Source organism: Ambystoma mexicanum, chromosome 10 (assembly GCF_040938575.1).
Source record: "Ambystoma mexicanum isolate Mex_15411 chromosome 10, UKY_AmexF1_1, whole genome shotgun sequence".
In the NCBI taxonomy this organism is placed as follows: Eukaryota; Metazoa; Chordata; class Amphibia; order Caudata; family Ambystomatidae; genus Ambystoma; species Ambystoma mexicanum.
Genome location: NC_090932.1, coordinates 1234556981 through 1234571400, shown reverse-complemented (window position 1 = coordinate 1234571400; position 14420 = coordinate 1234556981). Strand labels below are relative to the sequence as shown.

The following is a 14420-nucleotide window of genomic DNA, read 5'->3' as shown; positions in this document are numbered from 1 at the left end:
GTACCTTCCGAAGATCAGGCCGTGATTGACATAGATTTGAACAATTTTCGCTTTTCGGCAAACACAATGTCAGAAAATGTATCTCGTTCTCCGATTCGGTTTACCGAAATTAGTCATCGTTATACAAATCTCTCAGCTTCTTTTATTGCGCCAACTCCAAGAAGACCCGTGATTTGTACAATCGCGTCTCGACAAAACACTCAAGAGCCCTGCTCTAACAATCTCACAGAAATCACCTTACAGGCCATGAACATGGCCTTGAATTCCCTAAATAATCTTTTCGCTTCTCTTGATGCCAAAATAACAGCTCAAGATAAACAATGGGAGAATATGTTGGCGTGGCGAAAGACTCTCTCAGACACCTTTTTACAACTCAAAAAAAGTAATGGTGGTGACGCTGTCAAGTTAGCAAATACAGCGAAATTGACTGTGTCAGTCGGGTCCCAAACCGGGTACAGCAATTCTACATATGCAGTTGATCCTATAAATATTCATGATAACAATGAGAAAAATAGTCGAGTAAAACCTAGCCAGCGCCTACAGCCTCTTCCTTGTATTAGGAAAATTATAAGGGAAGTGGTTGGGGAACAAAAACTGGTCCCGCAAAGTGACCAAGTGGAAAAAGTGAGCAAAAGGGAAAAGGGAGTTTACACGATTTTTACAGTGGGGCAGTTAGGTCAGCATGGCCAGAAAGATCAGTTAAAGAAAGGGGTTCTGAATAAACTGACTAAAAACCAAAAATCTGTAAAGACTTCGAACTCAACTTCCTCTGCTAAACAATTCTTCAAGAGCATTAACCTTCCTCCAAAATCAAAAAATTGTCTGCTGGCTTCAACTGCAGTAACTAAAAAATACCAACTTTTAAATAAGTTGAAAGCAGCTGCTTCTGAACGCCTCTTAAGTGCTTGGGTTTTGTCCTATGCCCCGTTGGATGATCTAATTGAATTAGCTGACAGGGGTGAGAAAACTAAAGCTAAAACTAAAAGCCCCAAGAAGATTCTGCCACTGGCTAGTCTTAAGAGTGTGCAGCATAAAAAGATCACAGTAAATCACGCAGAAAGTTCTGAGTTGACACAGGCCTTGGCTGACCATCGCCAGAAGATTAGGAATGCAGTTGATGCCTATATGGCGGGTCTGTCGCAGCCAGTTTTGTTGGGAGCATGTCAGACTAATCGCGCTCAGTGTAGAGACCAACAGTGCCCTGCTCAAGGGGGATTAAATCATGGGCCAGAAGTACCTGAAGAGGTGCTGGGGGGCGAGGCTTTGGATTGTAGCGCTCTCACAAACACCTCTCAGGGAACAATTCGGGGGGGGCTCTAAGACAGATGTGAGTAGAACCAGGGCGACTACTCTGGTCTTGCCAGTGACTAAAAAAAAAAGGCATTTTGAAACATCTGAAGAGATCAGTTCGGCAAACACATCAAAGAAATTTGACACCTCAGTCCTGAATGCCCTCACTCCGCAAATACTCAAACTTATTAACAACGCTATCAGCACTGATAAAAGTGCGAGTGAGAAGACAGTGCCCAGTAAAAAAGGAGCGTGAAACTAACCAAAGACAAGTCCCCCAATCTTGCGGTAATCAAAACCGACCAACCCCATACTCTTTGATTGTGGCATGCAAATCTCCGCCAAGCACGCAGTATGATCTAAGTCGGCGAGCAATCCTAACAATCTTTTCCGAGGTACATATGTTGGAGGATATAGCCTCCTCCGACATTAAGTTGGTGGAATATTTTTAAAAACCCTCATTTAATGCAGTTAAACTATGGTTTCACTCACGAGTGATACAGAATACCATATGGGCTGCCAAAAAGCAACTATTTAGTTTGTGTTTTGAGGTCCTTACGGAAACTGATATTTCACCATTCAATGTTTTCGCACCAAATAACAAATTTGAACAAAAATCCTCTATCTTTCCTAAGAACAGCAAGGGTCCCTCTGCCACGTTAATCATCACCGATAACTAGATTGACACAAGATTATCAAGAATTATCTTTAGCAAGTTGGAATACTAGGGGTTTTGCCATTTGATAAATAATGATGTCAATAATTTGAGACAATATACAGTTGTGATGTTACAGGAGACATGGATGGTCGCTCCTCCAATTTGGGACGAGTATGAGATACAGCTAAATCCCGCGATTAAAGCAATTCGAGGTCGACCATCATCTGGGCTTTTGACAGCTGTCAGAAGCGGGAGAGGTCTTAAAATGGAACCCTGGGCAACCCCAAACTCCTTTATCCAACTCATAAGAATACATACTTCAACCTGTGGCCTTGCCATTATCAATCTGTATTGGAATCCTTAGGGAATCGCTAACACCAAATTCATCAATGATTTGAATGATCTGAAGAACATAGTGTTGCTAGACCCAACCATAATTTATGTTGTTGTGGCAGGTGATCTGAATTTTCAATGTTTGGTGGATGATGGAAAGTCAGACAAAGTGAGGTTATCATTATGGCAAAGTTTTGTTAAATCAAGAAACCTTTATGTCCTAAATGGCTCCTGCGCGTCTGACTCTCCTCCTCATCCCACGTGGAGACGAGGCAACTCAACCAGCATCATTGATTACATATATGTCAATGAGGCCATGGCCACAAGCATAATGGATTTTCGTGTAATTCAGGTCACAGCAAGTGATCATGACTTGCTAGTAATGAGATGGGTGCAGGGAACCTTGGCCACCACGAACTTCAAAATGTGTAACCATGGTAACATTGGAGTAAATCCTCAAAAAAATAGACTTTGATGGTCGGACTCCTCTGTAAGGGATTTTGGTTCTCTTCTCAGCTATGAATTTGGTAAACATAGAACTTTGGGTAACTTAAACGATGTGATATACAATGACATGTTACAAATGTTTCAGTCCCCAGCACAAACCAAAGTAATCTTAAAACCAAAACTACATGTTTTTAATCATACAGTAAAAGTGAGAAAAGTGCTATATAGGCAACAGAGGCTCCAAGTCCTAAATTATCCTGCTGAAAAAAGACAAAGCATGTTGATAACCCTTTGTACCAATTATAAAAACTGGTTACGCAGCCGGAAAGCCTCCCTATACCAAACAGATGGTGCCTTAATGCTAAGCGCCATTGCGACAAAGAATACTGCCAAAATGTGGGCAATCCTGAATCAAACTATACAGGGAACACAAGTAATGGCTCAAGCAAATGGGGTCCCCGAACCTATTTGGATTAAGTATTTCACTCATCTATATTCTTTGGTAAAAGGCAATTCTAGTTTAGAATCAGTGGCTGAAATCAACCCTTTACACTTGAATTTTTAGTTGGATGACATTGTGTTTTATAGAACCAAGATAAGCGGGTCTAGAGCCCCTGGCCCAGATGGGCTATCTAACTACAATTTCAAGCAACATCCAGACTTGTGGGCTTCAATCATGTTTGACATCTTTACTGTAATTAATGAAACTCAAAGGATACCCAAATCTTGGAAACATTTCTTGGTGGTGCCCATCTATAAAAAGGGTGATAGGAGTAAGCCAGAGAGTTATAGGCCCACTGCCCTTTTAGATGCTGCCGGAAAAATTTACAGCAGAATCATCCTTAAAGAACTTAATGCCTGGACACAAAAGTGCAGGCTACGCGACCCTTTTCAGGCTGGCTCTGTGGCCCCAATAGGAACAGCTCCGAATGTCATTATTCTTAATATGCTGAAGGCCAAATACGCTCATATAAAGTGACCCTTATATCTAGCATTTATAGATTTCAGGGTTGCTTTTGAATCAATAGATCGGCTTCTCTTGTATCAGAAATTGCAAAGATATGACTGTCCCACTACTTTGCTTGCCCTAATCATGCACTTATATACTGATACTACCATGCAAGTCAGATTGTCAAACCAGGGACGTTTGTCGGAAGTTTTCACCACTATGAGAGGTCTTAAACAGGGATGCATTTTAGCATCCACCCTGTTTAACCTCTCTATTTTGGATACGGGGGAAACTCTAATAGAGACTATAGGAGATGCGCCAAAGTTGGGAGATCAAAAGATTACTTGGCTACTTTACACAGACGATTTGGTTCTTTTGTCTCAGTCTCAGAGTGGCCTTCAAAACCTCTTGTTACAGCTAGAAAGTTACGTCCTGGGAAATCATCTTTCCATTAACACCGTAAAGACACAGATTGTCATCTGTAGCCTGCAAGGAAATACCAAAGCTGCACAATTTAACTAGACCCTACAGGAAATAAAATTTGTAGTTGTACCAAAGTATAAATACTTGGCTACGTGGTTTAACGCAAAGGTGTCGCAGGACAGCTATAAGACAGATTTGTAGAACAAACTGCGCACACTTACAGCACAGGCTCAAATTTTAGCCTATAAGTATAGAAAATTCTCCCTCAAACACGTCATCTCCTACTATCATCAGAAAATAACCCCGATTTTACTTTATGCTGCGGAAACACGGGCCCCAAAAGATCATGCAAATTGGGACAGACTGGATGCTTGCTTCTGGAAAAAGGTTTTGGGTCTGCCAAGGTCTGTGCCTCTACCAATGATTCGCTTTGAATTGGTTCTAGTATCCTTGCAGTCCCAGGTCATTTGGTATATGTGCTCGTTGTGGAGGAAATGTTTGGTAGGAGCTTCAGCAGGTAACGTAGTGAGCATAATGGCCCACTATTTGTTGATATCAAATGATTTATTTCCATCACAATGGCGTCAGTTACCTTTGACATGGTTTTGTATAATCCTTGGCGAGCAAAGATTAAAATCTATTAATATGATTGGTGCACAAATCAGACTAAATGCTCCCAATATAAGGATTTTGATCCAGCACTGTTTGGCTCTAAGCGAAACCGTGAACCAGCAGATTATTTGGTGGCTTGTCCCTCTCCTTATATAAGACTACAATATATAAGGTTTTGATTTAATCTTTGGCCGACCAGGGACATATTGGCGAGACGCAAACAGATTCCATCTGCACAGAATTTTTGTCGGTTTTGTGGAAATATTGATATAAAAGAAACTCTGGAGCATTTGATTGTTGTTTGTCTTGCTCTGGTGGAAAGATGTCATTTATTTTTTAAGGGTTTGCTTTTTTCTCTGTGCCCAGTTGAAAGATCACAAATATATCAAAAACATGTTACCAACACGAAATTAGCTGGAAGAGTAGCTATAGTCCATTTCTTAGATGCTACGTTGACACAGGAGTGAAAATTTGGGAGGTTTTGATAACTTGGTTTTCTGTCTTTCCTTTTTTGCAATATTTTAGGAAAGGAATTGAACTAATGTACTAAACCTAAGAACTCTGCACTTTACTTGTCTAATGTCTAATGCCAATACTGTTATTGTGGATAGAGACTAGTGTGATGTTTGTAGCCCAGTGAAATTAATTGTTTCTTATTTGTTTTACGTTTTATGTATGAAATTATATTGTAAAAGTTATTTTTTCTTTTAACTTTGCTATTATGGAAATGAAATTCTTTTTTTTATTATTCTGTATAATTTGAAAAGTTGATATTCTCAACTAAATCAAATAAAAAAAAATAATAATAATAATGGTCCGCAATTTCAAGGGGAGCAATTCTGCAGGTTCCTAGATGAGAGAGGCATTCATCACAGAAAGATCACTCCATTGTGGCCTAGAGCCAACGGAGATGTTGAGCGATTTATGCGTACACTTAACAATGTACTGAGGATTGTGCAGAGTCCGGGGGCAAACAAAGAACAGGAACATTATTGATTCCTTTTTGAATACTGAGTAACGCCACATTCCATGATGAAATAAGTTGCTTAGTTTCACTGCTCCTTCCCAGATCCAAATGGAGTGCAGGACACAGTCCCAAAAGCGAGAAATTCCTACAAAAGCAGGACGTTTGACCACCCTGAGTTGTGCTCACATACCACAACAACATACCATGATGGGCTGGCAGTAACAGCTGCAAAAAGGGGAAAAACAAGAATTGTGCATGATTGGAAAATAACTACCCGTGTGCTGTGCATCCAAATAAAAAAAATGTAAAGTATGAAACCAGAGAAGGGTGCTATGTAGAGAGGCAGCCTGTCCCAAATGGAAAATTATAGGAAACTGCAATGTTATAACTGTGTGTTCAAAATGGTGTAAAGTGACATGTGACAAAATATGTGCTTACAGGGTCTCATAATGTAATGTTTAGGCCACGCCCTGCACACTTTAGTACACGCCCACTTTTCAGATCCTCCTCAATTTGGCATCAAAGCACTGGTATACTGCGTGTGTGCACAAAAAGTGGTTTAGCAGCAGCAAGTGGCCTTACTTAAAGTTGATTTGAAATTGCACTATTTCACTAACTTTATTTCAAAATGAATTGTGGGAAATGTCCACTCGTCTTCCGTAGCATCTCAGATCAGGCTCAAAATGAAGTTGGCATGTCTCCCCAACTTTGTTGGCAAATGTCTCACTTGACTGCTCTGTCCTAACCCTTCTGTTACTCGTTAAAAGAAGACTGCCCTCTACTTTCTCCAAAAACTTCTGATTGTAACCAAACTGCCACCACACTCTACCCATCCATTACCATGGGTTAACTGATCCTCCTGGATGTTGCGTAGTACGCAAACCATGTGAGCATGTGCAAGCCTCGTTATGGCTCGCGCATGCGTTGTTCAATAAAGGTGGTCCCGGTTGCCAGTTGCAGCCGGCACCCCGTACCGCAACACGCGTCTCGCGTCTGTCTCTGCCTGATTGCGTGCGAGTGTTTGCACGGGGGGCACCGGGGGGTCACACGCTACCTCCAACATTGGCGACGAGGATCCGCCACAGCGGAGAACGCAGCATTGCTCTGGCTGTTTTGCCGGAGAGCGTGTCTCTCCCCACGCGGTCACAGACCTACGCAGATGGCCGGCCGCCATTTTATGAACACGCGGATCACGGCAGTTGCGGCCCACATGGGTGCTTGTGCGCCGGACGTGATCCACAGTTTATGACTCCATTTTTGGATATTCCAGGGCCCTGAAATACAGAAGGGGCCTTGGATTTTCAACTTGGGGACACCCAGAGGCATCACCTGCTGCAGCTGCAGGCCTACCACATCATCAGCCTTGGCCATCTGACAGCGGGCACCTCTTTGTGCCCAGAAAAGGTTAGTGGAGTCCACCCCAACCAACACCATGGGTGAAGAGGATGGAGAAGAGGGGGCACCCATGCCAGTCCCACGCAGGATGCATAGCACTTTGGCACCCATGCCCGAGTTTGAGACCTCGGGCCCACCATCCAAAATGGGGCCGAAGTGGCTACTGTGGGTGAAGAAACTGGAGATGTTCTTCAGGGCCTCGGGTGAGACGGATGATGATGCGAAGGTGGCCACGTTGGTGTACTCGGCTGGCACAGAGGTCCATCGGGTTTTTGACTTGCTTAACCTTCAGGTGGTCACCTATGACGCGGTGAAGCAGGCCCTCCAGGATCACTTCCTCCCCATGGCGAATGTCGACTTCGACAGGTTCGTAATGTGTGCCGAGAAACAGCAAGGGGAGGAATCTTTGGACCAGTTCTGTGCAAGGTTGAGGCGCCTCGCTAGCACCTGCAGGTGGGTGAAGGAGGAGGAGATGGTACGGAACCAACTAATACAGGCGTGCAGCTCCGGTAAATTGCAGAGGCAAGTGCTTAGAGAACCAGGCCTGACACTGGCACAAATCTTGGACACTGGGCGAGCCTATGAACTGGCAGAGTCGAGAGGTGCGAAAATGGACGCTGCAGTGCATCCGGGGAAAAGTGAGGATGCTTTTGCAGTTTGGCGCTCGGCCCAAGGGAGGTCGCGCTGGGGTCCCAGGAGGGCGGACAATCCCTCAACGCCCAGCAATCCGCAGTCCTGCCCGTACTGTGGGTACGACCTGCCACATGAGGGTTAGTGCCCTGCAAAAACAAGAGTCTGCGGAAGGTGTAGCACGCCAGGACACTATGTGAGCCCTTGACATTGTGCATTTCACTCTGGCTGTATACCATACAGACATTGATCGCCTGCTGCATCGATTTGAAAGCATCTTCCAGGGTGTAGGGAAGTTGAAAGGAGACCCCATTAGACTCCATATTGATGGGTCGGTGAGACCGACAGCCCTCAAACACCGCAGAATTCCATTTCATCTGAGGGCGCAAGTGGAAAAGGAGCTCCAGTCGCTAACTGACCTGGACCATATCGAGAGGATGGAGGGTCCAACTCTGTGGGTCTCCCCCATAGTGGTGGCACCAAAGCCCAAGCAACCAGGAGCTGTCCGCATCTGTGTGGACATGAAACTGCCGAATGCTGCCATCAAGGGGGAGCGTCACCTCACGTCTACGCTGGACGACATTGTGGGTGAGCTCCAGGGGGCGAAAGTCTTTTCCAAGCTCGATCTGAGGTCTGGGTACCACCAGCTAGAACTCCACCTGGAGCCGCGGTACATTACTACGTTTACAACCCATGAAGGGCTATATCAGTTTAAATGACTCCATTTTGGTGTCTCGTCAGCGGCGGAAGTGTTCCAGAACGTCATCCGTGGAGCCCTGGTGGGACTGTGTCATTAACATGTCCGATGACATTCTGGTCTTTGCCCAGTCGGAGTCCGAACACCTGAAGAGGCTGGAGCGAGCGTTGGAAAGACTCAAAAGTCTGGGGCTGACTCTACACCGGAAGAAGTGTGAGTTTCTAAAGGGCACCGGATAGAGTTTTTCGGGTTTGTATTCTACGCAGGGGGCATCTCGCCCGACCCGGAGAAGGTGAGAGACATTTGTGAGGCACCCCCCCGGAGTCACTGGCCGAGATAAGAAGCTTTCTTGGCATGGTGAACTACTGCGGGCGGTTCATTCGCGACCTGGCTTCACTATGAGGGCCCTTGCGGGCACTGACGAGAAACGACGTCGCATGGGCCTGGACACCCAAGGAGCAAAGAGCATTTGCAGAGATCAAGAATGCCCTGTCGGGTCAGGAACTATGGCATAGTTCAGCCCGGACAAGGAGTCAGAGATAGTGGTGGATGCCAGCCCAGTCAGCCTAGGCGCGGTGCTGATGCAAGCGGACTCATAAGGACTCATGCGCCCGATGGCGTATGCCAGCAAGGCGCTCACGTTGACGGAGAAAAGATACTCCCAGATTGAGCGGGAGGCCCTGGCCATTCTGCGGGGCTGCAAGCACTTCAGGATATACATCCTTGGAAAGCCTGTTGTGGCAATCACCGACCAAAAGCCACTCATTCTGATCATGGCGGTGCATCCTCCAAGCCACCTCCACGCATCGAACGGTGGATGCTGTCACTGATGGAGTACAATATCAAATTGCAGTATTGCCCGGGGACCCATAACCCGGCAGACTACTTGTCCAGACATTCAGGGGCCGGGCGCCCCCATGACACCGCTGAAGTAATGGACTGCATTGAGATGGTGCACAATGTGGTGGAGGCGGCCCTGCCTGTGGCCCTGGCACGCCAGGAAATTGTGAATGCTTCCAGAGAGGACATCTTCCTGGTCATCAAGGAGGCGATGGACAGCGGCGAATGGAGGAAGTGCTCGCCAACAACGCCAGACGGGAGGCCGGAGCTCGGAAAGACCTTCAGGTGCTGTGGAGGGTGCGCAATGAGCTCACTATAACTGAGGACGGCCTTCTGCTGCGAGGCCGCCAGATCGTCATCCCGCGAACCTTGGTGACCAAGGATCTACACCTGGTGCACAGGGGCCACCAAGGCGCCGCCAAGACCAAGGCGCGCCTAAGACTGAAGGTGTGGTTCCCTGACCTGGAGCAAAGAGTGGACAGAATTTGTGCGCACATGCATTCCGTGCCAGGCGGACAGTCCGGCGGAGAGAGGTCCGCCCATCAGAACCATGGAAAGGAGTGAGAAGCTGTGGGACACCGTGCATGCCGATTTTGGCTCCACGGGTCGAGGCATGTACTTTCTGGCGGTCGTGGGACAGTGGTCACGGTATCCTGAAGTCGAGCTGGTAGAGTCTACAGCCAGTGATCACACCATCTTGGCACTGGAGAAGATGTTCGCCACCCATGGGTTCCTTAAGGAGATATTCTCGAACAACGGCACGCCATTTCAAGGGCAGCAGTTCGCCAGGTACTGTGAGGACAGAGGGATCAAACATCGGAAAGTCTCCCCGCTCTGGCCCAGGGCGAACGATGAGGCCGAGCGTTTTATGCGAATACGCAACAAGATCTTCCGAATCTCGCTGGATGGGGGAGGGGAACTGCATCAGAACCTCTTTGAGGTCCTGCAAGAGTATCGGACAACACCCCATCAGTCCACCCCATCAGTCCGAGGTCCTGTTTAATCGATGCCCCAGAGGGCTGCTGCCTGAGGTCGAGGGTCAGCGCCCCTGGGTGATTGACAACAACCGCGCGCGCAAAGAGCGTACAATCAGGAACGAAAAGGAAAGTGGCCGTCGGAACATGCAGGAAAAGACGATCGAAGTATGGGACACTGTACTGGTCCGGAACAGGCGTCCGGAAGGGAAGCTAGGCCTCACGTATGAGGCCCAGACACTAGGAGTGACCCATGTCAAAGGGTCCAGGGTCACAGTGGCCAACCAGAGGGGAACGATCACCAGGAACATATCCTACTTCAAGAGGATCGTGGCTGGCCCACAGGTGGCCCCACCAGGAGTGTCGCCGGAGGCATCCACCCCAGCGTCACGACTGGCGATGCCGCCGGTGAACAAAGGACCTCCAGAGGCCCCGGGGACACCGAGGCCCCCTCGTGAAGACGAAAGGAGGTACCCGAGCCAGGAGGGGCATCAGCGCCCATCGAGGTTCCAATACTTCATCATGGACCCAGTCTCGTAGAAGGTCGAGAACTGTTCCGGTACACCAAAGTTTTGTCTGTTATAGTTATGGTTTACACGTGTTCATTGTTTGGGGGAAAAGGAGGGATGTTGCTTAGTACGCAAACCATATGAGCACGCATGAGCCTCATTATGGCTCGCGCATGCGTTGTTCAATAAAGGAGGTCCTGGTCGCCAGTTGCAGCCGGGACCCCGTGCCAGCAACATGCGTCCCGCGTCTGTCTCTGATTGCGTGTGTGCACAGGGGACCCCGGGGGTCACATGCCACCTCCAACACTGTTCATTAGTTACCTACTTTAGTGAGGCATTCCCCTCTCTAACCTCGTTCCGTGCGCCAATGCTGCACTCCTACTGTCCCGTTTTCTGTTCTATAGTTCCAGTTCCCACCGTTGGCTACCTACTGCAATGCTGCCCTGGCCTCCTTCCTGGGTGTACCTGCTATGGTGCTGCCATCTCCCCTCCCACAGATAAGGTATCCATGGATGTCTTTTCTATAAATGACTTGTTACAGTGATGCAGTCTTCTCCGTCCCGAGTTACCTGCCCAGAGGCATGTCCTGTCTCGTAGTTAGCAGCTAATGTGTTGTACTCTGCCCAATTGTTCCAGGGATGCTACATTAACACATAACATACCTTTCACAGCGCTACCAAGTGCCACTAACCCCGTTGTAGTTGCCCCCATACCTCCTCCGGTGCTGCTGCCTCCACACCTCCCCGTGACCCCCGCACAACTCTCGCAGCCTCCGACAGCTTTGGGCGGCGTGGCAGATGTCAGTAGAGGTCAGCTTCGGACAACAAAGGATGCGTTCGAGCACCTCTCCAGGCAGTGCAGAAAGAGTCAATGCCGATTCTCCGACGTCCCTCTCCCTTGATTCCCCTTTCAAAAGATCTTCCTCACCGGGCGCCGCCATCTTTACTGTGTACAAAAAGTGACAGCTAGAGGCCCCGCCCCAAGTCCGCCGCAAAGAGCAAGACATAGAAGACAGACTGTGTAGAAGGGCCCAGCACATTTACAACGAAAGAATACTAAGGACAGATTACGGAGTTGTGAACGTCGTTGGCAGGTACACCCTGGTTTTATCAACCTCAACAAGCACAAAACCTGCCCCACATCTCATGAAAAAAACATGTTTTTGAAGGTTTTTACTTTTGTACATTTATCACAATGCTCTTCTCTACTCTTTACTTCTCAAGAAGCTTCATTATAAAAACCCTTGTTGTGTTCACACACTTCAGTCAGGATGACAGGACACGTCCTCTGAGAAACATACAGTTTATTATTTTTTTTAATTTGTTTATGGTTTATTTATTTAGAAACTTTTACAAAATGATGTGCATTTAAATACATCTAAATTTAATAATTCAATTTACAATTAATCGTTCACCTTTCTTATGTCAAATTAAAAAAATGTACACATTTTACAACACCAACTGGATCCTCTTATTTCTTGCCAGGAGTATCAAGTTCCATAATTCGTATGCCGTCAATATTAGACAATTTTCAGACAGATGCTTAAAATATTGGATTCTTTTATCTAGAAGTTTTGCACATTCAAATAGCAAGTGTTAAAGGGTTTCCACTTGAGTCGAACCACAATTAAATCTACAAGTTCTGTCTTCAGGTTCCCGTCTTACTTTTATTTCTCTGGTATGAAGAATATTCAGTCGGAAGCGTAGGATAGTTTCTCTATAGTCTGGGCTGGGTGCTTTAGCTTTCAGTTGTTTTCATCTTGCCAGGAAATATCGCTATATGGCCACATTTATTAGGTCTTCGCACTGTCCATAGTTATAATCCAATCACACTGTAATAACTTCATTTTTGCACGCATTGGGTTTGAAAGTAATAGATCTTCTGTTATATCTGCTTCCTCACATAAAATCTGTTTAAGGAATTACCAGTTCTGTGCAAATACATTTTATTTTAACTGCCGCCTCTTCCTCTGTGAGGCTCCTCCCGTTCCTCTTACCCCGTCACTGTTCTCTTAACCCTTGAGGCTCTTCCATTTCTCCCTTCACGCTTTGAGGCTCTTCCATTTCGCCTCACAACACCTCCCCCTAACATATCTCCTTATGTCCGGGTCATGGCTCCTTAATGAGTCTGCAGGGCCTTTTAATCGTTTGGGTCTCCCTCCTGGTTCAATCTCTTCACTCCTTTCTGTTAGGACAGTTTTTCTGAAGTCCAGTTAAGGGCCTAGCAAAACCATTCCATAGCTCTCAACTCACCCGCTTTTGGCGGGTGTCACCCGCCTTGAAAGCAGATGAACCACGTCCTTCATCCGCCCATTCACTTCTATGGGCCTCTCACCCGCCAAAAAGAAAATCGAGTGTTTTCACCCGCCATGCTGACAAAAAAGGTTGGGAGCTATGCCATTCTACTGAGGCAGTACAAGACTCCACTCTTAGTATAAGGCTGTACCACCTGAGTTCGGGGTAGCATAGACAGAGCTGCCAGGCTTATTTTAGGAGGGAGAGAGGGCAGTAGATACAGTACAAATGAAATTGTCATACAGATGATCCAAAGAAACACTGAAACACTATGTATTGTAAAAATAAAGGATTTATTTAAATACAGGTAGGCCCAGATAAATCTTGGGGCTAAGTAAGTACTAACACATTATATGGAATCACAATATAAAGCACAACACTATACTTGAAAGTACACATACCCAAGTATAAACCTTATTTGGAACACCTAACAGTAGTTCTAGGGAAGTCAAAACCTTGTTATACACATTTAGTATAGGTCAAGCCTATTCTTTGGGAGTAAAAGACCAATGGTTACTTTTTAGATTACTTTTGGTAATACAAGGACAGTAGGCCCTTCCAGTTGTTCAGTGACTCTTGGAACAAATCACATAAACAGTCAACTGGACAATATACTTTTGGTGAATAGTGAAACACTTATTCTAGGTGCAGCAAAAACTTATAACTACTTTTGTCATAACACACAGTTATACCAGGTGAGTAAAACCTAAGGATGTAATGTACCATTACAGATGCTTTGGAAAACAGGGAACCCCAGATTGAGGTAAGCAATAACTCTGGTAACTTGTTTTGGATGGCACACAGCTAACACAAGGTAAGTAAAACCCACTTACTTTAACTTCACCATGAAGGGGAAAGTAAAACCCAATGTTACACTTTACTGAATAGTTATTCTAGGTGGGCAACAACCTAATGTAGACTTATTAAGGACAGGCTAGCAGCAAGTCAGGGGAAGCAAGACCCAGTTGGGGGACACTCGTACAGTTATCCTAACAGGACTAACCTGGTGATACCAACAGTTGGAGGACACTCATACAATTACCCTACATGAATAATCTGGTGAAACCAACACATTACTTTTGTAAAGAGGCACAACCTAATCACAGGAGAGTAAAATACCTTTACATCTACTTTCTTTTAGACTGGTAAAACAGTGGCTAAGGAAGAAACGGTGTTAACCATACTTTTAAGAATAGTGCATCACACATTCAAGATCAGTAAGAACTCTTGTAACTGTTCACTCTGAGAATTACAGCTACCCACCAACTCTTTACAAGTAAGTAAAACACTTGATTTCTTTTCTAGGCAGAAGTCCCAATCCCTTCAAAGTCTTTCCCTTAGAGCATGAGTGGTCTCAGTGGCAGAAGGGGAGTCACTAGGACTAGTGACCAACAGGCAGTGT

At 46.0% G+C, this 14420-nt stretch overlaps 1 protein-coding gene across 1 annotated transcript in view; it reads right to left on the bottom strand.

Annotated features, from left to right (window-relative positions):
* FBXO21 (F-box protein 21) overlaps nucleotides 1-11695 on the bottom strand; it is a 580830-nt gene extending 569135 nt beyond the window's left edge. Inside the window, exon 1 of the mRNA XM_069619209.1 lies at nucleotides 11438-11695. Coding sequence (XP_069475310.1) covers nucleotides 11438-11664 — 227 coding nt within the window. The 5' untranslated portion in view covers nucleotides 11665-11695. The remainder of the gene's footprint in view (nucleotides 1-11437) is intronic.
* Nucleotides 11696-14420: the final 2725 nt, after the last annotated feature.